This window comes from Sus scrofa, chromosome 6 (genome assembly GCF_054392235.1).
Source record: "Sus scrofa isolate SSC_HxYL_T2T_F1_AM1 chromosome 6, Sscrofa_HxYL_maternal_Yorkshire_Landrace_v2.0, whole genome shotgun sequence".
Lineage (NCBI taxonomy): Eukaryota > Metazoa > Chordata > Mammalia > Artiodactyla > Suidae > Sus > Sus scrofa.
The window spans coordinates 10,656,516-10,680,857 of NC_139388.1; the positions used below are offsets into that span (position 1 = coordinate 10,656,516).

General features: G+C 44.7%; 2 protein-coding genes across 7 annotated transcripts in view; one reads left to right on the top strand and one right to left on the bottom strand.

The window, feature by feature from the left end:
* The first annotated feature begins 306 nt into the window (after positions 1–306).
* LOC110260909 (uncharacterized) overlaps positions 307–24,342 on the top strand; it is a 255,762-nt gene continuing 231,726 nt past the window's right edge. For 3 of the 5 annotated variants that reach the window (XR_014805397.1, XR_014805401.1, XM_084959526.1), the window contains exons 1-2: positions 307–841; positions 1,425–1,517. Coding sequence is in view for 1 of the 5 variants with exons in the window: in XM_084959526.1 (XP_084815652.1) it covers positions 703–841; positions 1,425–1,517 (232 nt within the window). In the remaining 4 variants the exon portion in view is untranslated. Of the gene's footprint in view, positions 842–1,424; positions 1,518–11,212; positions 11,424–14,722; positions 16,760–24,342 lie in introns of those variants that run through there. The other 2 variants (XR_014805400.1, XR_002344485.2) reach the window with 2 other exon arrangements.
* CLEC3A (C-type lectin domain family 3 member A) lies at positions 14,115–23,068 on the bottom strand. Of its 2 annotated transcripts, XM_003126843.4 has the most exons (3): positions 22,875–23,068; positions 18,262–18,345; positions 14,115–15,754 (listed from the first exon to the last, which is right to left on the bottom strand). In XM_003126843.4, exons 1-3 carry the CDS (start codon positions 22,987–22,989, stop codon positions 15,363–15,365), a joined length of 591 nt encoding a protein of 196 aa, XP_003126891.1. In that variant the 5' UTR covers positions 22,990–23,068; the 3' UTR covers positions 14,115–15,362. The 2 variants fall into 2 exon arrangements, 1 of the variants encoding a protein (XP_003126891.1); XR_002344483.2 differs by lacking the exons at positions 18,262–18,345; positions 22,875–23,068 and adding an exon at positions 17,416–17,555 and having other exon boundaries at positions 15,616–15,754.

Sequence of the window (24,342 nt, forward strand, 5' to 3'; positions counted from 1 at the left end):
TTGGGTATACAGACTCCCCCCACTTCTTCCTAACCAACTACAGATTTGGGGGTTCCATGACCCTCTTTCAAGTTCAATATTTGCTAGAATGACTCACAGATCTTCAGAAAACCCTCCTGTTTACTAGACTTAAGTTAAACGAGGAGGCCAAGAGTCTGATCTGGCTGCCTTGAGCAATTCCAGCTCTACGCAAGCCAACGCCTCAAGGGAATGAAATCTACACGGTCTGGACAACCAATTAGAAACAGCCAACTAGGACAGCCAATCACCGTGGCCTTACTTTGATGTTCTCGCCCCAGCTCCTCTATGCGCAGGGCTGCGGTCCACTTGTGAGCGGGTGCTTCCTGGTTCCAGTTGTTTTTTTGCTCGAACAGACTCTTAGAATTTTGAATACGTGTCGCTTTATCTTTAGTAGTTCTGGTGTCAGAGAGGGACCAGAAGGAGACCTCACAGCTCCCAGGAGCCCGAGCCACCAGGGAAGGTACCTGCCGAGTCACTCGTCCTCGCTGTTCTCTCGCTGCCTCTGGAGGTGCCGGGAAGGTCCTCTCGGTCCTGGTTCCTGGGTCCGAAGCTTTTGCTTCATGAGCTTTACGACCCCATGAGATTTGCTTTTTCTGGACTGGACCACAAACTACCTGCAGTCAGAAACTGGATTGGGAGTCACTTGTCCTCGCTGTTCTCCCGCTGCCTCTGGACGACCCCATGAGAATTGCCTTTTCTGGACTGGACCAGAAACTACCTGCAGTCAGAAACTGGACTGGGGCTGGGACTGGATTGTGTCCATTTAGAAACCAGGCTGGATCTGACTTAAGCCGGAGGCAAGCCATTGTGAAGCTCTCAGGTGAATCAAATTTTGTTTTCTGTTTTCGACTGCATGCATGGCCTGTGGAAGCTCCCGGGCCAAGGGTTGAAACCGCGCCACAGCAGTGACAATGCTGGATTCCTAACCCGCTGAGCCACCGAGGAAGTCCAAAATTTTGTGAGTCTTTTCTTTTTTCTTATTACCTCTGCACCTGTGCGGCATGACCAGGGCTAGGGGTCCAGTCGGGGCTGAAGCTGCCATCCTACACCATAGCCACAGCAACACCAGATCTGATCTGTATCTGTGACCTCCACCACAGCGCACAGCAACGCCTGATCCTTAACCCACTGAGTGAGGCCAGGGATTGAACCTGCATCCTCATGGACACTACTCGAATTCACTACAACTGAACCACAACAGGAACTCCCAAAATTTTGTTTTAAGGCTGAACAAGTAGATTAAAATAACCAAAGATAATTTTGAAATACAGTGGCCTTTGTGGGTTGACTTAACCATCTTAGATAAGCTTTACCCATTTATGAGGTGCCCTAGAGAAAAAGGGGTACTCAGCCAGGCACTCACTGTAAAGGGCAGAGGAAAAATTAATTTTCCTCCTCTACAGTTTGTGGTGATCAGCGCGGGACCCACAGGGATAGACATTCCCTCCAGAGCCTGCAAACAGCACCTTGGAAAAACTGGCAGAAGTCAGCAAATGGTAAGAATTGTTATTAGAGGCAGCTAGTTCTCTGTCTGTGATGTTTGTTCAAAAGAAGGTAGGAGTCCCCTGGTGGCTCCACTGGTTAAAAGAGCTGGTGTTGTCACTGCTGTGGCTTAGGGTTAGTCCCTGTTCCTGGAACTTCTGCATGCCACAGGCGGAGCCCAGCGCCCCCCCCCCCGCCCCCGCCCGCCAGAGAAATGAAAGTAAAACTTCACATGGTCTTTTTCAAATCCAGATTGGCAGGAAAAACATTGGTTATCAATCCTTTCTCTTCTAGGACGGCTGTTGCCTTCTGGTTTGTCTCCTTTAGTGTCCTGAGAACTTGGCTTGGCAACCATCAGTTTTGGGGGCCCCCAAATGTGGCCAGAGATCAGGGTTGCACCCCCTTTGTGGCTAGATATGGCTGGACGGTGCTGTGGGTTGTACCCATTTGGGGCTCAGGAGTCTACTGCCTGACCATTGCCCCCCTCAGGGGACTTGTCTAGGTCTGTCCCTTTTGGCTATCTTTCGGAGTGACTCTGGATCTTGGGAGGGCAGCATCTTTTGCATCTTTTGCATGAACCTCTGCTGTGTCCATGTCCACTGTGGAGTCCTACAGGGAATATTTCCTGTTCGTCCCAGCTGAAACCTCACAACACATTGGAAAGGATTTGTTTAAAAGTAACTCTAGGGGAGTTCCCGTCGTGGCGCAGTGGTTAACGAATCCGACTAGGAACCATGAGGTTGCGGGTTCGGTCCCTGCCCTTGCTCAGTGGGTTAAGGATCCGGCGTTGCCGTGAGCTGTGGTGTAGGTTGCAGACTCGGCTCGGATCCCGCGTTGCTGTGGCTCTGGCGTAGGCCGGTGGCTACAGCTCCGATTCGACCCCTAGCCTGGGAACCTCCATATGCCGCGGGAGGGGCCCAAGAAATAGCAACAACAACAACAAAAAGACAAAAGACAAAAAATAAATAAATAAATAAATAAAAGTACCTCTAGGGTTATGTAGGGGTAGAACATTTTCGCTTTCTTCCCTGCGAGGTTCTTTGGCTGGTCTAGTAATTTAATTTGTCTAAGACACATTAATAGGAGAAAATCAAATTTTGTACATATGGGAGCCCCATAAAGGTAGGAGATTCCTGGGCAGTCAGGTGGTTGAGGCTTATATACCTAGCTAAGGAGAAGGGGGAGGAGGTCCAGGGCTTCAAGAGAAGGTGAGAAGAGCGAATGCAAACAAATGTTTGCCTTGCCTTGCAGATAAGGCTTTCTGGTAGAAAAAGTTATCTTTTTCTGTATAATTCTTTCTGTGTAAGGATAATAGCTCTTCCTGGTACAGGCCCCTGACCTAAATTCTTTTCGGCAGTTAAGAGGAAGAGGAACAGCTCTTCCTGGGTCTGCTGGGTCTTAGCTCAAAATCACCCACATGCCAAAGTGGCACATTCCAGCGTAGAGTATTCTGGGCTCCTTTCAGTCAGAAGCTGACCAATCTGGACGTTGATGTTCAGAGCCTGATAGACATTCTTTTGAGGCGTTCTCCCCCAAACTAAGGTGAAACTGTAATGCCGAGAATGAAAAACACTCTGCAGCTTTTGTGGAAAGATATCCTCAAATATTCCAAGGACACACAGCTCCAAATCTGCAACACAGGCCTCTTCTGGTGTCCATCCTAGCTGAAGATCTTCTTCCTGATAGGAAAAAGCAGGAGTTCCCGTCGTGGCGCAGTGGTTAACGAATCCGACTAGGAACCATGAGGTTGCGGGTTTGGTCCCTGCCCTTGCTCAGTGGGTTAACGATCCGGCGTTGCCGTGAGCTGTGGTGTAGGTTGCAGATGCGGCTCAGATCCCGAGTTGCTGTGGCTCTGGCGTAGGCCGGTGGCTACAGCTCTGATTAGACCCCTATCCTGGGAACCTCCATATGCCGAGGGAGCGGCCCAAGAAATAGCAAAAAAAAAAAAAAAAAAAAGAAAAAGCAACTTGAGGATAAAGGGATACTGTCGTTGAAGGGATACTGTCGCTGGGTTAGTACCTTGCTGTGAGTCATTCGGGTTGCGACCCAGTTAAAAACACCTGTACTTACTGCACAACTTGAGGCTTTACAAGAAGAAAACTGTAGCTGTAGGAACAAATTCAAAGCCCATCTATCCTTTTACCAAAACCTTCCCTGTTCATCTCAAGACTATTGCGAGTGTTGAAAGATCTGGGGAAACAAAAAGCCCTTCCTGGAGAAACTGATATTCTTTCTCTGTTTCTTCAAGCTGTAAATCTCCTACCTGGTCCTCTCTAGGGACCCAGAGCCATCTCTTGAAATGCATACCTCAGAGAGGTATTTTTTATCGGAAGCACAAAAAACCTGTTTGGAAATTAGGTGAATGAAACATCTAAAAAGTCCTTCACACAAATATTAGTGGAAGATTGAGTCCTCTGAGCAGATAAGTGTAAGTTATTCTATCTGCTAGTAAGAGAATTTGGATCCAGTGTTCTTTCCGTAAACCGCTGAGTTTTTCATTATCACAGCTGTTTCATGACTAGGATTTCAAAATGAAAGCTTAAGATTTTTGTGTCTGGAGCTCCTTTTGTGGTTCAACGGGTTAAGGACCCCATTGATATCCATGAGGATGCAGGTTTGATCCCCAGTCTTGCTCAGTGGGTTAAGGATCTGGCATTGCCATGAACTGAAGCGTAGGCCGCAGGTGCGGCTCTGACCTGGGAACTTCCATGTGCTGCAGGTAAGGTCCTAAAAAGAAAAAAATAAAAGATCTCTGTGTCTGTATGTTTTATGTATGTTACAGATGTGTGATTTTTTTGGTACCTCCAGGTGATATTGCCAAAACTAACTGGTAAAGAGCTCTGTTTGATTTAGTTGGCTTACAGACAGACTAGCATTTGTATAAATCAAGTATATGCTCAAAAACATAGAAACTAGACCAGATATTTTTCAACTTGACATGATCTAGATAATCTCCAGTAAATAACGGCTAGTTTAAGTTTGCTGGTTTAATGAAACCAGGCATGTCTTTAGAGTATCAGCATTAAATGCAACATTTATATTCCAAGTTTACTACAAGTCAAATAAGATTATGTTACCTCTGTCACAAAATTTGTCAGCAGAAAGATAACTTAAGCTGATGCTTGGTTGTTTAATGTCTCATAAAATTTTCATGATCAGTCTAAACATAATTGTTAAGAACAAGTAAATTAAATAGATATAAAGAGAAAAAAGTTTGTAAACAAACATTTCAGTAATAATTATGCTTTATGGTATGTCTACCGAAAAATAGTTTCTGGAGTTCCCATTGTGGCTCAGCAGAAACAAATCTATCATCTGTGAGGATGCAGGTTCGATCCCTGGTCTTGTTCAGTGGATTAAGGATCCGGCATTGCCGTGAACCATGGTGTAGGTTGCAGATGTGGCTCGAACCTGGTATTTCTGTGCCTGTGGTGTAGGCTGGCTGGTGCAGCTCTGATTTGACCCCTAACCTGGGAACCTCCATATGCTGCAGGTATGGCCCTTAAAAAAAAAAAAAAAAAAAGAGGTTTCCAAGGGAATTCTCTGGCCTAGTGGTTTAAGGCTCCTGTGTTTTCACTGCTGTGGCTCGGGTTGCTGCTCTGGCCCAGATTCGATCCGGGCCCAGGAACTTCCACAAGCTGTGGGTGTGGCAAACAAACAAACAAAAAGAGAGAGAGAACTTGAACTAAATGTTGCAACTCCTGTTTACAAAAAAATAGTTTTCAAAATTTTTGGTAACTTGAAACCTTAAAGTAAATGCTGGATATTCAAATTTACTATCCAAATTATTTCCAAATAAGATAAAAACTTGAAACATAATTATGTAATTACTAAACATAAGTTTATCCACTTTTGCCTTGATTGTAAAAGGAACAAAAGATATCCAGGTCATTAGTAAACACATTCTGTGCCACATTGAAAATTTACTATCAAGAAGGAAGTGTGTTGGAGTTCCCGTCGTGGCTCAGTGGTTAATGAATCCGACTAGGAATCATGAGGTTGCGGGTTCGATTCCTGGCCTTGCTCAGTGGGTTAAGGATCTGGCTCCATGAGCTGTGGTGTAGGCCGCAGATGCCGCTCGGATCCTGCGTTGCTGTGGCTCTGGCTTAGGCCGGTGGCTACAGCTCCGATTAGACCCCTAGCCTGGGAACCTCCATATGCCGCAGGAAGCAGCCCTAGAAAAGGTGAAAAGACAAAAAAAAAAAAAAAAAAAAAAAAAAAAAGAAGAAAGTGTGAAAGGTATTTATAAATCATCAGTCCACAGAATCCTAGTGTAACCCAGTCCACCACTGCTTACTTCTTAGTTTTCCTTAGGAAATTCAGGATTCTAAGTATTACATTTCCAAGTGTTAAATTTCCTTAAAATTCTTGAGGAATTCAGGATTCTAAGTATTAAGTACACTTATTAACATATGTATTTCAAATTTCTTAGAAATAATAAGGGTGAAAGGAAACAACTGTATGAAAAGTAAGTAAAGTGGAATAACTCATTTTTGCAGAATAAGAAAGAGAAAAAAAAAATAGGACAAAACCTGAATGGGTATAAAAAAAGTTGTGGAAGCTTGTGGAAAAGGAGTCTTGGGAAAAGAATTTTTATGTATGTGGCCAAGCTTGCTAAGGTCAGAATGGATTTATTTAGGTTTTTAAGGAAGGAGTTCTGATATCAAAAGTGCTTTAATGCGAAAATAGAATTTGATTTTCTGTTAAAAGTCAAGGTTCATTGGACTGGTGCAATCTTAAAACACAAATGTTACTGAACTATAGTTGATTTACTGTGTTGTTTTAATTCCTGGGGTCTTGCAAAGTGTTCAGTTATACATAATTCTTTTTCATATCCTTTTCCATTATGGTTTATCACAGGATATTGACTATAGTTCACTGTGCTATAGAGTATGTTTATCCATTCTATGTAGAATAGTTTGCATCTGCTGACCCCAGAGTCCCAAACCTTTCCTCTCCCTACCTCATCCATTCTCTATGTCTGAGTCTATTTTTTTTTTTTTTTTTTTTTTTGCTGCACCCATGGTGTATGGAGGTTCCCAGGCTAGGGATCGGATCGGAGCTACAGCTGCCAGCCTACACCAGAGCCACAGCAATGCAGGATCCGAGCCGTGTCTTCAACCCACACCACAGCTCACGGCAATGCTTGATCCTTAACCCACTGAGCAAGGCCAGGGATTGAACCCGCAACCTCATGGGTCCTAGTTGGAGTCGTTTCCACTGCTCCATGATGGGAACTCCAATGTCTGAGTCTATTTGTGTTTCATAGGTAGGTTCATCTGCATCATATTTTAGGTTCCACATATAAATGCTATGATATTTGTCTTTCTCTGACTGACTGATAAGGGTCTGGCAGTTCTTATCTTGGCTGGAGGCTTTTCGAATTTTATTTCCTTGGACAAGCCTTGAAGTCCCACAATTGTGTCATATGTGGATGGTTACTTTATTTACACAGGTAATGCAGAAATTAAAGTTTCTTGAAAGTTGTCAATACTCTCATGGTCGAAGTATTATCCTAAATTATTGTATACCATAGAAATAACTACATTTCCTTTTCAAATGAACTTGCATCACATTTTTAACTGTGGCCATTTAAAAAAATCTTTTGATATTTACAGACTATTATTGTTTTACTTCGATGCTTGTGCAAAAGGGGTTCATCTTCAGAGAGATTCACAGAAAGGACTCTTAAGTACTCTAGAATATAGGTTTCTGATACCTTTAAGGTCATAAAATTCAACTGTAAGAACTTGCACAATGAATGGAAAAAGTGGATTGAAGCCGAACACAAGTTAATAATATGGGATTGAATGAACTAATGAGGATGATTATAATTTTTTTTACCACTTTTTCTTTGAAATTTTGCTAGTTCCTCAACGTTTTATTTTTATAGAGACCAAAGGAAGTCTGGTTAGTAAGGTGCTTTTGTTTGGGGTGATTGAGATCCCCAAACAATTGACTCAAGGACTTCTATTAAGGCAAATATAGAAGCGAGACTGACGCATCCACCTTGGACTGTGTAAACTTCTGTGATACCTAGAAAACTGTGAGGTTGAATTGTGTAAAGGGAGGCGTCACAAGGGAGACGTTGACATGAGGCAGGTGGGTCCAAGTAACTCCTTTCTGCGATGGAACCTTGGCTCTCTTTTTATCCTGTTTGTGATTGGCTCGTGTGCCCTCGTGTGATTGTCTCAGTTTGGATCCCTCTGTGTTGCCTGCTGTGTGTAGGATGACTAAGCAGTTCCTAGGGAAGAGGGTAATGGATTCTCTGACCAGTATTATTTGAGATGATCCATGTTTTGCCCAGAGACTCAGCATCCTCGGTTGATGCCAGGGCACGTTCAGTGCATCACTAGCACAGACTGATTAGAGGAGACACAGTCCCCAACGCTTCCCATGCTGATGATGGTGTCTGTGGAGTTGCCATCATGCAGTCAGGTGGGAAGATCACCTGGGCACTGTATCCTGGAGCCACCAGTTGAGTGCTCATTGTAAACAGGCTTCCAGAGGCGGTACAGACTGGTCTGCAAACCATATATGAGCTGATAGTCAAACTTGTGGTTGAGAATGAAGTGAGTGGGAAAAACGGATGGTGAAAGACCCTCCGTGGCTTACGTATCTCTAATCTAGTCTCAAGATAGCAGAATTAGCTCCATAAGCGTGGCAGGATTCCAGCACGCAGTGTGGACTAAGCCCCAGCACACGGCGGCTCCCCATGGGAGCCATCAGCCACCACAATGATTTTGGACCAGTGTTGGCACTACCATCTTTTTTATAATGTCATCTGTAAAGTCAGACCCAAAGGTACACTGATGATGAACAGAGCAGGCGTTGGCAGGAATAATGATATGATATGTACTGACTGAGGCAGTGATGAGCAAGCACATTTGCTGTTCTGTTATTGCTGCTACTCTTATTAACAATAATGTTATTGTGGAGCAGCGGAAATGAATCTGACTAGTATCCATGAGGTCGCAGGTTCGATTCCTGGCCTTGCTCAGTGGGTTAAGGATCCACTCCGATTTGATCCCTAGCTTGGGAACTAGGGCTACAGGTGTGGCCCTAAAGAGAAAAAAAAAAAAAGCAGGAGTTCCCATCGTGGCACAGTGGTTAATGAATCCGACTAGGAACCATGAGGTTGCGGGTTAGGTCCCTGCCCTTGCTCAGTGGGTTAAGGATCCGGCGTTGCCGTGAGCTGTGGTGTAGGTTGCAGACGCGGCTCAGATCCTGCGTTGCTGTGCCTCTGGTGTAGGCCGGTGGCTACAGCTCCGATTCGACCCCTAGCCTGGGAACCTCCATATGCCTCGGGAGTGGCCCAAGAAATAGCTAAAAAGACAAAAAAAAAAAAAAAAAAAGCAAACACATCATATGGTTATTGAGAGATAAAAATATGTTCAAAGGAAAAAAAATCACTAAATGTATTTGAGTTCTCACACAGTGGGATTCAGAAAAAAAAAAGTTAAAAATCTTGCCTTATCATGCTATATAAGTTTTTATAAGTGAAAAAGCTATACTGTTATAAGGTTAAATAGTACCCTGTTTTTTTCTCCCCCAAATGATATCATGCTAAAGACAACAAATACTAAAATTGAGTGTTCAGTTTTCAAAGGGAAACCTTAGGGCTAGTTGTGGTTGCTGTTCTGCCTGAATATACACCTTTGGGGAAAAATGATCTGTCATTTTCATCTTCTCATTGCTGTCTGAATACTCTGGAAATTTCTTTGATATTTGATTTTTGAGCGCTTGCTTCTAAAAGATGTGGGCTCTTCTCTCCCCAGTTCTTGGAACTCAAGTTTGCAGCTGGTGATAATCATTTTCATTTTCAAAGCATCTCCTATGAGCAGCAGGCTGTTTAATGCCCTTCTGCTGGCGCTGTCTTGTCAAATCATCACAAAAATTTTAATGAAGTGGGAACATTATTCCACTTTCCAGATGTTCTTGAATATGACCCATATTTTACCGGTGAGGAAACCGCGTCAGCTTATGCGTCGCTTGCTCGCCGTCAAAGATCTGTTTTGATAATTAGCTTTGCCATTACAGGGCAAGGAAAGAAAGCAGCCATGGCCCTCAGTTGTCACGGGACCCCTGCCGTCATCTGGTGTTGGGGGTCAAGAGAAGAAGACAGGCGGCGGTTTTCCCAGACCCCTCCCCATCTTGGTGTCCAGAAGAAGGCGGAAGCCAGAGCGCTGCCCCTTTCTCTCCAGGTGGCTGGGCAGCTGCTGACCCAGCTGCAAAAGCGGCCGTTGCGTCAGCAGCCCTCCCTGTTATTCAAGTTCACTGCCAGGGACCCGAGGAAGCAGACACCGTGCTCATTCTGGGGCGCGTGCGCATGCGTCCCGCAGGGTCCGTGTCAGCTTCAGCACCTGGCCTCCTGAATTCAGACTTTGGTCAGAGCCCTAAATTCACTCTGTCCCAATTTAGGGTCTCCAGCAGAAAAAGAGCATCATTACTCCCAGTGTCCGTTGGCCACCACTGGAAAAGATCCTGATTGGCTTTGCCTGGCTTTATATGCCTCATGGCACCAGCAGAAGTGTCAGCTATGCTTATTTGTGTGTGTGAACACTTTCTTTTTTTTTTTTTTTGTCTTTTGTTGTTGCTATTTCTTGGGCCACTCCCGCGGCATATGGAGGTTCCCAGGCTAGGGGTTGAATCGGAGCTGTAGCCACCGGCCTACGCCAGAGCCACAGCAACGCGGGATCCGAGCCGCGTCTGCAACCTACACACAGCTCACGGCAACGCCAGATCGTTAACCCACTGAGCAAGGGCAGGGACCGAACCCGCAACCTCATGGTTCCTAGTCGGATTCGTTAACCACTGCGCCACGACGGGAACTCCTGAACACTTTCTAAAAACGAATTATTAGCGTGTATTCAATTTGGTGTTTCTCTTCAGGAATTTATTTAAATCAGTACTCATTTTTTGGGGTTTCAGCTTAGGTTGAACTAGATAATAATATTTTGTAAATTCACAACTTTCATATGTAGTTAGAGCTACTAATATTTTCTTTTTAGAGCTCCAGGGTTCTTGGCGTTCCCGCTGTGGCACAAGGAGTTAAGGTTCCGACTGTAGCAATTCGGGTTGCTGTTGAGGCACAGGTTTCATCTGTGGCCCAGCCAGTGCAGTGGGTTAAGGATCCCACATTGCTGCAGCTGTAGCTTGGATTCGATCCCTTGCCTGAGATCTTCCATATGCCATGGGTGCGGCCCCCCCAAAAAAGGCAAAAAGAGAATCTTATTCTCCTCCTGTGGGCTAGGTTGTAATATCTTTGAACGTGGATACCATAACTTAACTTCCTTTCCGTTGTTTCATGTTACTTAGCATGGTGCTTCATAATTATTAGGTACCCTTTGATTTTCTTTTTTAAAAGATCTTACTGAAGTATAGTTGATTTACAGTTTTGGGCTAATTTCTGCTATACAGCAAAGTGGTTCATATATATATATATATATATATATATATATATATATATTCTTTTCCACTGTAGTTTTATCATACGATATTGAATATAGTTTTCCCTGTGCTATACAGTAGGACCTTGGTGTGTATTCATCTGATATATGGTACCCTTACATCATGTTAAATTACTTAAGAGCTACAGTTGGTCGGCTTCTTCTTATGTTCGATGTGCTTTATTTGGTGAGGGTGTGCAGGTTCTCGGTAATGTCAGAGTAGGAAAAACTTTCCATCTTTTTTTTTTTTTCCGTTTCAGAAAACACTATTTAGCAATGTTACAGAAGAAAAAGGGCCCATTGAGCCTTGAGAAAGGTTCGTCTTCAAATCACTCATTTGAGTCTCGATTATTGATATTTCCTGTAACGAGTTGATTTTTACTTTGTACCGCATTTCCTGACACGGCTGGAAGCACCTGTGATGGTTAGAAAAATAGCTCTCACTTTTGTTCCACAGATGAACTATAGATCGTATCCTTGACATGTGAGTTAAAGGGAAACGCAACTGAAGAATCAACAGACACCATCTCTGGGCAAGGAGCTACTGCTTTAGTTCCTTGCTGTCAGACTGTGATGTGTAGCCCAGCTCTGTTGGCTTCCCCTAGATGCTTTTAGAAATGCCCAACCTGGGGTCTCAGACCAGATCTTCAGGATCTGCAATTTGTTAAGATTCCCAGATGATCTGTAAGGCCAAAAATGTTTGAAAAACACTTTTCTAGAAATCAGAATTCGTTTTCAGGTAAACCTTGTAGGGACTTGACTGTAGGGCTTTGAAGGCAGTGGCTGTCGGCAGGAAGCCAGGTGTTTATCTTAGGGATGACAATTATGTGGTGTAAATGCTGCCGTCTTCCTCCTTGACTTGTGAGAAACATTGCCAATTGCTCACGAGCCTCTTCCCACCAAGCCTCAGGATGCTTCTCTACAGTACAGTCTGGGTAGCTTTCACAGAGAAAGTAGTGTTGGTTGAAGAGTTAAGACCTGGAGTTCCCATTCTGACTCAGTGGGTTAAGTATCCAGGACTCAGTGGACTAGTATCCAGGAGGATGCGGGTTCAATCCCTGGCCTCATCTGCTGGCTTAATTTGAGGTGTAGGTTGCAGATGCAGCTCGAATCCCCCGTCGCTTTGGCTGTGGTGTAGGCTGGCAGCTGCAGCTCTGATTTGACCCCTAGCCTGGGAACTTAGATATGCCACAGGTGTGGCCATGAAAAAAAAAAAAAAAGTTAAAATTTATTTATTCATTTTGCCCCCAAACCAATTGTTTGTTAAACATTGCCCAAGAGGCAAAATAGACCAAAGAGGAGTCTAGTTTAATGAATCCTATTGTGACTTTTGGCTGAGCAGTAAGGTCAAGGTCATGCATTTGACCCTGGGCAAGCTAGACAAGCTCTTTTTTTTTTTTTGGCTTTTTGCCTTTTCTTGAGCTGCTCCCCCGCGGCATATGGAGGTTCCCAGGCTAGGGGTCTAATCAGAGCCATAGCCACTGGCCTACGCCAGAGCCACAGCAACGCGGAATCCAAGCCACGTCTGCAACCCACACCACAGCTCACGGCAACGCCGGATCCTTAACCCACTGAGCAAGGGCAGGGATCGAACCTGCAACCTCATGGTTCCTAGTCGGATTCGTTAACACTGCGCCACGACGGGAACTCCTAGACAAGCTCTTAATCCACTCTTTTCAGTCTTGGTTTTGGTCTCCTATCCCTCTTACCTTTAATCTTGTTAATTCACCCTGATTTACCCTCAGGAAGCTTCCTCTATTCCTTTGAAATGAGTGTCTGGTCCTGAGTTTCTGGTTGGGGCTTTATTTAATGCCACCTCCTAGGGACACACACTCTGCCTTGTCTCTGTTCAGCCCTTCTGAAGCAGCCTCCCACTGAATATCTCTCTCTCTCTTTTTTTTTTTTTTTTTGTCTTTTTAAGGCTGCACCCATGGCATATAGAAGTTCCCAGGCTAAGCACTGAGTTGGAGCTATAGCTGCCAGCCTACACCACAGCCACAGCAAAGCCAAATCCGAGCTGCGTCTGCAACCTACAGCACAGCTCACAGCAACGCTGGATCCTTAACCCACTGAGCGAGGCCAGGGATCGAACCTGTGTCCTCATGGATACTCGTCGGGTTCGTTACACTGAGCCACGATGAGAACTCCCTGAACGTCTCCTTAAGATCAGCTCTTTGCCTAAATTGTTACCCCAAATGGAGGACCTGGGAGAATGGATCAGAGTCTGCTTCCATTGCCTGCTGGAACAGCCTTGACCCTGTCACAGCTCCTTCAGAGTTGCTAAGGATGTAGAATCTGAGTCTTGAGAGTTCTGGTGAAGACTCCACGACTTCCTGATATGTGATTTGGGACAAGTTACCACATCTCTCTTCTCAGTTTATTCTTCTTTGAATTGAAACAGTTCTAGAATCTAATTCCCTGGATTGTTCTGAAGATAAATGAGCGTTACCTAAAACTTAAAAAGTATCTGCAATATGATGAGAATATACTATTAACTAATATCTATGGGTTTCATTACTGTCCTAATCTTTAAGGAGTCTGTGGGTTGTGTTGGAGCAGGGAGTTGGCTGGGGTGCAGGTGCAGTTTTTAAAAAATCTCCTCTTCCCGCTGGACTTGACCCTTTATTGTCAAGTAAAACAATCTTCCAGAGTTCCCTTTGTGGCGCAGTGGAAACAAAGCCGAGTGATATCCCTGAGGATGTGGGTTTGATCCCTGGCCTCACTCAGTGGGTCAGGGGTCCCGCATTGCCATGAGCTGTGGTGTAGGTCACAGATACGGCTTGGGTCCTGCATTGCTGTGGCTGTGGTATAGGCTGGCAGCTGTAGCTCTGATTTGATCCCTAGCTTGTAACTTCCATATGCCTCAAGTGGGGTCCTAAAAAGCAAAAACTCCGATTCTACCCCTAGCCCAGGAACCTCCATATGCTGCAGGTTCGGCCCTAGAAAAGACCAAAAAAAAAACAAAAAAACAAAAAAAAACACAAAAAAAAACCAAAAAAAAAAACCCCACCAAAAACCAAGAAAAACAAACAAAAACCCCCAACATTTTCCCAGTACATCCAAATCATCACTTTGATCAAATTCAGGATATTTCCCCCTTGAATTTCATCAACTTTGATAAAAGCCAGTGTAGTCTGAATAACTAATCAGTACTCATGCATGTTGATCAGAATTCAGGCTTTATTATTGTGCAAAGAAAGAACTAAAACTTAATTCCAAGCATATGAAATTAAAGTTTGTAGAAAAAGATTTTGTTCTCAAAACACCTTCGATGTTTAAAGAAAAAAAAAAAGACATTTTTTTAGAAACAGAATATACCTAGAATTATTTTCTTCCAAAAACCCATTTCCCCCAGGTCTTAACTTTGTAACTTCATCTTAAGCAATGACATTACTTTGTACAATCTAGTTCAACAATTGAGTGGGAACAGCATTTGGCAGAAAAAAATAGCATAGATGTGTGACTCCAAAATTAGATGGTTTAGATCCCCCTTCAACCTCCAAATACAGATTGCTCTTGAGAGACTTAAATATATGATTGTTGAAATGTAGATAAGTATGTGACATAGGTTTTTTAAAAGAAGGAAACTAACATATGTGATATCTAGCCTTGATTCATAAAGGAAGGTAAAGATATGGAAGCAGGGGAACAGACTTTTAATATTTTTCTTTTTCTATACAGTCTGCTACTCTGTTCTGCCTCATGGTTTACCCACGTCATTGCAGGGCGTGGAAATTGACCAGATATGCTGCCTTAATATTTCCTTTCAGATCTTTCCCAGGCACTTGCAAAATACGGAGATGTGTCTGTGGCTGGGGAGTCGGAGTGGGAGTGGGATGGGTTTGAAGAAAACAGTTAAACCAGAACGTCTCTGAGCCATTCCTGTTTTAATGTGACAGAGCAGATACACGTCCCACCAGGGGACCCAGCAACTTAAAGAAAGGATAATGGAGTCATAAGATCTCATCACTAGGATGGAAGAGATTGAGCCTCAGACGGAAAAGACTGTGGCTTATATAGCACCTAAAGTCTCTGCTTTCGAGAAGTCTCATCAGTCAAATGCATATTAAACTTTTAAGAGAGACTCTTCCAGGCAGCCCAAGCTTGCTTTCCGGGCTGTTGGATTTTTAACCCGCATGTGGTCTATAAGAGCGAGAGTGTCTAGGAACGAGGAAGGTCTGAGCCCATCTTGCGGAAGCCACTTGACCAGCGTACGCATGGCTGGCTATTTGCTCGTGCCCCCAGACCTGCGGAGGGCAAGATCACAGCACAACGTGGTGGCACCATTGGCTGACTCTCGTATTCCGATGGACACAGCCTCCTGTGGGACCATGTTGACTTATTCGCGGAAACCATCAGCCTATCATTCATGACCGGACTCGCGTGGAAGAGACCCTTCCGAAGGGTCTGTTAAGGGATGGTGAACTCACATATGTACCTCTTGCTGCTACGACAGACCTCATCGCTCCATTTGCCCTGAGATGACTGGGACAGGAAGACGCAGTTCTCCCGCTTGCCACCGTTCGGCTGTGCCTGGTCCCAGTTGAGGAAGGAGATGGCGAGTCCATTGACGTCGACAAACTTGCCTTCCGTGACCATGTCGTTGATGCCCAGCCAGAAGTCGTTGACCCCCGGCAGGCTCCTTTTCCCGTAGTCTCGGAGGGCGTTGATTTCGTCGGAGCTTCTGGGCACCGCCAGGGTGCCTCCCTTGGAAATGCAGTCTTCGTTGGCTTCGTGGAAGTGCTTCGAAGCTTCTGAAGCAAGGTAGCACTTCTTGTGGACCTTGGTGCCCCGCAGACAGACTGTAAGGATGTAAAATTCGACACACTGAGATGCTTTTGGAGGCTAAGAATCTAGCACGGGCCCTGGCCGACAGCAGTAAGGGGTTGTGGCCAAGAGCAACAATGAGCAGTGACCATAATGCATTAACATGAAGATTTTGTATGAGTCCGGCACTGTGCCAGGCACGTTACATACATGACCTGGTACAATAATCACAGCCAGCCCAGGAAGTGGGATTTTTTTACGCTTGTGTCTACACACAGGATCGTGAAGCTTTAAGAAGTTGTTACTTGTAACAACTTAGCGTAGAAAATGATGACTTAGCTTATAAGAAACCCAGGATTGTCCCACCCTTAAACCGTGTCCTTTATATTTATGCCACTTTGATATTCACATGCTTGCTGGTTTGTGGAGCTTCATGATGTGCTGAATTTCCCTGGGCCTTTTGGAACTGGATGGCATGCCACAGTTGTTAAAAAACAAACAAACAAACAAACAAACAAACAGGAGTTCCCGTCGTGGGTCAGTGGTTAACCAACCCAACCAGCATCCATGAGGTTGCAGGTCGATCCCTGGCCTCCATCAGTGGGTTAAGGATCTGGCGTCGCCGTGAGCTGTGGTGTAGGTCACAGACATGGCTTGGATCTGGCGTTGCTGTGGCTGTGGTGTAGGCGGGCAGCTGCAGCTCTAATTCAACCCCTAGCTGGGAACTTCCATATGCCGCGGGTGCGACCCGAAAAAGAGAAAGGACAAAAAAAAAAAAAAAAAAAAACCCAAAAACAAAAAACCCAGAAACAAAAGTCTGAGAGAGTCGTCTGATGGCCTAGTGGGTTAAGGCTCCTGTGTTTTCACCACTGACTCTAGTCCCTGCTGTGTGGTGCAGGTTCCATCCCTGGCCCAGGAACTTTGATGTGCTGCCAGTGTGGCAAAAAAAGAAAAAGAAAAAAACCCCAAAAAACAAAGAACAGAAAACCTGAAATAAACATTGCAACTTTTATTAAAAAGTCTGAATTTGTGTGTGAAAAGATAGTGCTTTACTTTTTTTTTGTTTGTTTGTTTTCTACTGTAAGGGTTTGTTGTTGTTGTTGTTGTTGTTGCTATTTCTTGGGCCGCTCCCGCGGCATATGGAGGTTCCCAGGCTAGGGGTCGAATCGGAGCTGTAGCCACCGGCCTACGCCAGAGCCACAGCAACGTGGGATCCGAGCCCGAGCCGCGTCTGCAACCTACACCACAGCTCACGGCAATGCCGGATCGTTAACCAAGATAGTGCTTTTCTTATGCAGATAACTGAGTCTTGGTTATTTTGTTTGGATTATCCTGGATTCATCTGATGCAAAGTTAGTTTTAAGGCAAACGCTTTAGAGAACGCAGGGCCAGAGTGCCGGCTCTCAGGGTCAGCTCTGACATTTATTAGCAGTGTAAACTATGAACACATGATTGAGTTTCTCTGGGCCTCAGTTTCCTCGTCTGTACAATGAGGAGAATCATAAGTCACCTCGCTCGTTAGTTGCTGGAGGATTAATGTGTTCATATTGTACAGTATTGTTAGTCCCCAGCTGAAGGGTTAACAACTCTTTCCCTTCTGCAAATGCATCTGACCTTCCTTTAACTTTCTAGTTCTGTGCCCCTGGAAACCTGATAAAGAGACCTGTCACCAGTGTTGCTAGGCAACAGAGCTTACCGTAAAAATGACACAGGATCTGTAACGTACAGCTGGCCTGGGAGTTCTAAAGACTCGATGGGTCTTTCTTGAAGGCAGTAACTCTTGTAATTGGGCGGTTCCCTTGAGGGACCCTCATAGCTCTGCTTTTGGAGTTGCTGTGAGAGTTTTCGTTCCTGAGGGTGTGAACTTTGCAATCCAGCGATGTTTCTGAACCTACCAGTGTGGCTCTCATTTCCTGGCTGCTGGGAAACCCCGCCCAGTGGCTCTTGGACAGCGGTGGGTACAGCTGCATTGGGCTCTGGGAGCTGTACTCTGGGGGAGAAGGAACGCTGGATGCTGCCCTCTGCTGGCAAGCAGTGGTTCTAACCACTGCTCTTCTGCAGGCGTTTGACAGCCAGTGTGGCTGGAGCCAGTCGTGGGAACCCTCCCTGTCTGTGCTCATTTTAACTTCGGCAGATCTCCCCGTGGGCACTTAATAAACATCTAATGAATGCTGACTATTTTAATATTTAATTATTTCATACTTGCTTTGATTTCGTTTCATTGCCCGTTAAAAAATAATTGTGGATAGACTTTTCATTTTTTAATTTTTTTTTCAGCAGACAAACTTTCTACATGCGTTATTGAAATGCCTGATTTTATTTCTGTGCCACCCATTTACAGGAGAAGGGAGTGGGAAAATCAAGCTGATTTTTCAAAACACCTGTCTCCCTAGCTTTTGGATCCTTTCATCTGGTTTGCCAGGGTCTCTTAAAAAAAAAAAAAAGTTACCTAGAACTTGACGTGTACTCTCGATATGGTTTGAATCGATGGCAAATCACAACATCTCTTCCTTTCTCATCTGAGATGAGATGGGGGTCTCACCTGTCTGCAGGGCTTGCATTTCCTTCAGGGCGTTGACCTCTCTCCAGAGCTTTTCCACTTGAGTCTTCAGGTCTCCATCATTTTCTGATGATAGTTTAGGTCAGGATGGGGGAGGAGGAATGAAAAGCACAGGATTGAAGTAAGATACAAGCGAAACAAACAAAAAATAAAGCTCTGGAATCCAGAATCTAAGGTGAGGGTGACTTTGACAAAACTGAATGCAATGTACATGAAAAATGATGCATAAAGAGGAGTTCCCTTCAAGGCTCCGCAGTTAACAAACCTGACTAGGATCCATGAGGATGTGGGTTTGATCCCTGGCCTCGCTCAGTGGATTAAGAACCTGGTGTTGCCGTGAGCTGTGGTGTTGGTTGCAGACGTGGCTTGGATCTGGAATTGCTATGGCTGTGGCGGAGGCCGGTAGCTACAGCTCTGATTAGACTCCTGGCCTGGGAACCTCCATATGCCTTGGGTGTGGCCCTAAAATAGCAAAAAAAAAAAAAAAAAAAAAAAAGCATGAAGATAAGTTGGCCAGGAAGATTCATAAGGACCTGGCAGGGTCATGGTCCTGGGAAGTCCTTCGTGAGATGGAGCTCATGTCTGTCTCTCCAGGTCCATCCCGTGGGAGTCTCCTGTTACTAGACTTCAGACCTGGGGACTCTCCAGTGCATCTGAGAACAAACGGTCTCTTCTCAGAACCCGTCCTTTGCCTTCCTTCTGCTTGGAACGCTGTGGCTCTGGTCTTGTCCCTCTCCTTATCAGGCTTAAACATCTCTCTTCTAAGAAGACTTTCTGATTATCCTCTCTGCATTAGCATCCTTCTGTCTCATCTCTTTCTTCCAGTCTATCATCCTCTTCCTTCACTGAGTTTCATCTCCCCTGTTGTCCATGGTACTCCTGATGTTTAACTTGGTGCTTGGCACCTAATAGGTCTCCGAGTGTTTGTTGAGTTAATAAACACCTTGTGGCATGCAAAATACTTTCATGTTATTTCATTCATTCTTCAAAAACAGTCATGAATCGGAGTTCACCCATCGTGGCTCAGTGGTTAACAAATCCGGCCAGGAACCATGAGGTTGAGGGTTCCATCGCTGGCCTCGATCAGTGGGTTAAGGATCTGGCGTTGCCATGAGCTGTGGTGTAGGTCACAGACGCGGCTCGGATCCCGAGTTGCTGTGGCTCTGGCGTAGGCTGGTGGCTACAGCTCCAATTGGACCCCTAGCCTGGGAACCTCCATATGCCGCGGGAGCGGCCCAAGAAATGGCAAAAAGACAAAAAAAAAAAAAAATAGTCATGAATGGAGGAAAATAAGATTCCCATTGAAGAAGGAGCATGAACTCAATGAGATAAAAGGCTTGGCAGATAAGTGGCAGAACTCACACGTAGACCTATCTAGGTCCCTAAGTCCCCTGTCCCCAGTATCCTTACTCAGGTAATATTCCAGGATGAGGGCTCCTAGTGGGGTTAAGTGATTTTCATAGAGAAGCAGGGACAGGTGGTCATAAAGAACCACATAAAAATACTTCTCTATCAGGGATTAGCAATTTATTTAGTCTTGAATGTCGCTGCCTGAGGCTTATCTTTGTGGCTATTCTGACCAAGCTTGAGTGTAAGTAAGTAGTAGAAAATGAGCAATCTTGGCTCAGTCAGAATTGCAGGCCTGATGGGGACTTAGACCTTGACAGCTTGTGAGCACTTCAAAGGCAAGAATTGTACTAGATCTTAATAAACATTTAAAAATATTAAAAGCCACCATATCCTGTGTGCCAGGAACTTAATTCTTTCAACATGACTCTGAAATAGATAAGGTGATTTCACAAAAGAAGAAAAGGAGACACAGAAAACGGATCTGACCCGTCAACGTTCACCCATTGAGGTGCAGAGGAGGGTTTTGAGTCCCATTGACTCCAGGGGTGTCCTCCCAGCTGCTTCTGCGCAGTGCTCGCCTTTGCCTGATTGGTCCCTGGTACATGGCCTTGGGCAGTGAAGATGCTTCCAGCAGGATATGGCTGTTCCCAGCTGCCTCTATTGTGGGAATACTGTGTAGAGAATCTGTATTCTGTTCCTGGGTTTTTTCAGGACAGTCTCCAGCCCAAACATGCTGATTCACTGTCCCCTTGAACACAGACTTTGCAAGCCAGGTGTTTCCACATTTGGGCTTAGAAAATGCCTTCTGGGGTATCTAGGGGTGGTCCCCACCTGTTTCACTTCCTGCTGCACACCAGTTCTCGAAGCATCCAATAGCTCAGCTCAGAAGTACAGTAACCCAAGGATTTTCTCAGTGGGACTATTGAGTCCAGGATGCAAAACCACTGGCTGTTGGGGGCCAGCCTAGCAAAGACTGCTCGAGTTTCTTCCAGGTTACAAGTTGTAAACAGTGCAGATGGATTCCCCAGGCCCCCCAGCTTCCTGCTTCATTCTGTTCAGTTAAGTGGCTTTTACAGGGAAGCAGTAAAGGTGATTAACATGAAGGCACTGGAATTAATATTAGGCTCCTGGGAGATTCTGGCAGATTGTTATCCAGGTGTTTTTTTTTTTTTTTTTTTTTTTTAATTTTTAGGGCCATACCCTGGGGCATATGTAAGTTCTCAGGCTAGGGGTCAAATCAGAGCTGCAGCTGCCAGTCTACACCGCAGCCACAGCAACATGGGATCTGAGCTGCATCTTTGACCTATGACACAGTTCATGGCAATGCCGGATCCTTAACGCACTGAGTGAGGCCAGGGATCAAACCTACATCCTCATAAATGCTAGTCGGGTGCACTAACTGCTGAGCCACAATGGGAACTCCGATACTTTATTTTTTTTTAAATAACATGCTTTGTTTTCTTTCTTTTTTATTGCAAAGTTATTTATTTATTTGCTATTATAGTTGATTTAAAATGTTGTTATCATGCCAGATACTTTAGATAACCAACTCTCGTTTTATTAAAAACATGCATTTTTAATTGAGCCTTAAAGAAAACTGAGAATATTGTCTCCTAACAGTTGATAGTGGCTAATTCTGTAGAAAGGATGGAGAGAGAAAAAAACAGCTTTTGCTTTTGATCTCCTAAACTTTGGTATTTTTTCCAAGTACTTAAAATATTTTTAAAATGTATAGCTTGGGGGAGAGAACCATTTGGCAAGTTTAGATTAGTGGGTTCACTTACTCTAGAATCTACTTTCTTGGACCAAATGGCACGAAGGAGCACAACTGCTTTGGGAGGATGATACCTGAGATGTGTACCCAGTTAAAAAACAATCACAAGCATGTGTGTGCTTCCGAAACACTCCCATAGCACTCGTGTGCAGGTGTGCGCGCACATGCGCGCGCGCGCGCGCACACACACACACACATACACTCTCACGTAGTCATCCCCTCCCCATATCCCCACTGGGTGGGCTGCACTTTGCTGCTCCCTCCCCGTGGTGAAAAAAGACGCAACAAAAATATGCCACATCATATTCTCTCTTTCTCCTTCCTCTGACCTCATCTTCCACCATATGCTGCGTCACTTGTAAGAAATATTCTGAGCTTTCATTAAAAGAGATAACCAAGAAGTGTCATATTTTATAAGAAAAAAAGATTACCGTTAAGAAACCTCGCATCAGACCTAAAGTGTATAAATACATACTCCTGGAAAAAGGGCCCCTTTTAATTTTAAAAACACGACCTAATAAGATAACCCCCCTTTTTATCCACCAGCTGTTTGTATTGCGTTCAATCAAGACATTAACTGTGTTTTTGGGTGTGTTTTCTTACTAATGAAGAGCAGTTGATAAGGAAATAGTGTCTTCTCATGTACCTTGAAATATCCAGGTATGCAAATGACTCAGGAGGAGATAAAACATCACCCCATGCCTCTCTTGATGCTTTTCCCTTTTGATTTGGTATGAGCATATTGCAAATATGTTGCCGTCATCTTTCTTCTTGGCAAGATTTTTTTTTTTTTTCTAAGTCCCTTAACCCAGTTCAAGCCACTCCAAGCGTGGGATTGCTTGGAGATGGTTTGGCGTTAAAATGTCTTCGCAAGTATATGACCTCGCGTGTTGAAATATTTTGAAGTGAAAGAGAGGTTCACCTTCTCTATGACATGAAAACACTTAAATGTATAGACTGTCCTTATATTGCCCGGGATTTGAAAATCTACCCGCGTGACACCCAGGGACGGAACGGAAGTCACATTACCAATAGCTCTATCCTGCACTACAGATTTATTAAGACTATAGTTACCTTACAAATACATTTGGACAGTTGATACAGTACCTGTGAGTTAATATGCCCTATTAATCAATCTTTTCTACGCGATCCCTCATTCCCAACCCCAGATACTGCATCCAGGTTAACACCCTCTGAAGACCATTCTCATGTCCAAGTTCACCTGACAAAGGACAGGCAGGACAGGACATTTTTTATGCAAGAGCCTTTTTGGTCCTACAGAAACAAAACCCTACCCTATGATTCATTTAACTATCAAACTGTCCCGGAGAATTAGAAGGTCCCCTGAAAATGCCATAGGCACAGGAGGGCATGGTACAGTCGCACAGTCTCCTGGAAGCGTTTGGAAATGGACAGCCCCGCCCCACACCGAGCAAGCCTCGAGCTTTGCCGGACAAAGAAACCCCGTTACCTTTTACTCGGCGTTTGCTGTGCTTCTTGGCTTTGAATTTGGCCGCGTGGCTGGTGGTCTGGTCCAGGAGTAAGGTGATAACCAGGATGGAAATTACAAGTCCACTCTTTGCCATAGCTCTCGGGCACGTCTGCCAGCCCCTGTGCCAGCTCCTCTCAAATACTCAGGGATAAGGAGACTTCACAGCCACATCTTGCTCTGAAATGCCTGGGGCCAGCTTTATAAAAGTATGCCCAGCAGGTTGGCTGGAATCCCGCTGACGAAATGTTTCAGTGCCTCTGCTGCTCGCCACACAAGGTGGCCCCTGTTCTCATGTCTCACTTAGACTTGAAAAAATTTTCCTAGTGCATTTTCTACCTGGCTTCACTTTTCAGGGCACATCAGTTCACTAAGGGTTTTGCCCCCCTTTTTTCTTTTTTAAATTTAAAGTTCGGGAAGCTTGGGGGTCTCTCCGTGAGGACCCCAGTATTTAAATCTGGCTTGAAGCTCTGCAGTTCACTTCACGTTCAATGCCACACACACAAATCTAGAAGAGTTACCCTGTGTGTGTGTGTGTGTGTGTGTGTGTGTGTGTGTGTGATGCCAGAGCACCATCTGTGTGTCTGTGCACACTTATATGTCTATGCAGCTCAAGTTGAACTTGGGAAGGGTTTTCTCACAGGGAGTAACAGAGACGGTCAGAGTGGCTAGTCCATGGTCAAGTACAAGGCCCCCTGTTAGGATTGTGTGGCTTCATCAAGAATTAGATTCTCAGGGAAAACATGCCTTAGAATAAGAAGAAAATAAAGTCAGTGAATTTTTACCATAAGATTTTGGGGTTCTTGGGTGACCTAGCAGTTAAGGATTCAGCTTTGTCACTGCTGTGGCTCAGGTTCGATCCCTGCCCATGGAACTTCCACATGCTGCAGGTGTGGCCAAAAAAAAGGGGCGGGGGGTTGGAGTTCCCTTTGTGGCTCAGTGGAAACGAACCTGACTAGTATCCATGAGGACGCAGGTTTGATCCCTGGCCTTGCTCAGTGGGTTAAGGATCTGGCATTGCCATGAACTGTGGTGTAGGTCACAGATGAGGCTCGGATCTGGCATTGCTGTGGCTGTGGTACACCACAGAGTAGCCAGTGGCTACAGCTCCAATTCGACCCTTAGCCTGGAAACCTCCATATGCTGCAGGTGCAGCCCTAAAATGACCAAAAAAAAAAAAAAAAAAAAAAGCATGTAAAACAGCGACTACTACTGTTATCTTGTAGGTCTCCACCAACCAACACTTTTCTCTTTGAAATTATCCCAAACACTAGATGCTTTGAAGGAAATAGAGACATAATGGAGAAATTGAACAAAAGAGTTGGTATAATTATTCTTACCTCAACAGTGGGCTTTAAAGGAAAAGTACTGAGAACCAGGTAGGCTTTTGTGACAAAAGCAAGGGACTTGCATGGGTGTGAGCAAGATGGAGTGAGTTAGACCCTGGGGA

What these genes read in the sequence shown, in the direction of transcription:
- CLEC3A (XM_003126843.4), bottom strand. Translation starts at nt 22,989, where the DNA reads ATGGCAAAGAGTGGACTTGTAATTTCCATCCTGGTTATCACCTTACTC. An exon ending in CAGCAAACGCCGAGTAAAAG is followed by an intron (nt 18,346 to 22,874) that starts GTAACGGGGTTT and finishes AACTATCATCAG; the next exon opens with AAAATGATGGAGACCTGAAG. An exon ending in AATGCAAGCCCTGCAGACAG is followed by an intron (nt 15,755 to 18,261) that starts GTGAGACCCCCA and finishes ACATCCTTACAG; the next exon opens with TCTGTCTGCGGGGCACCAAG.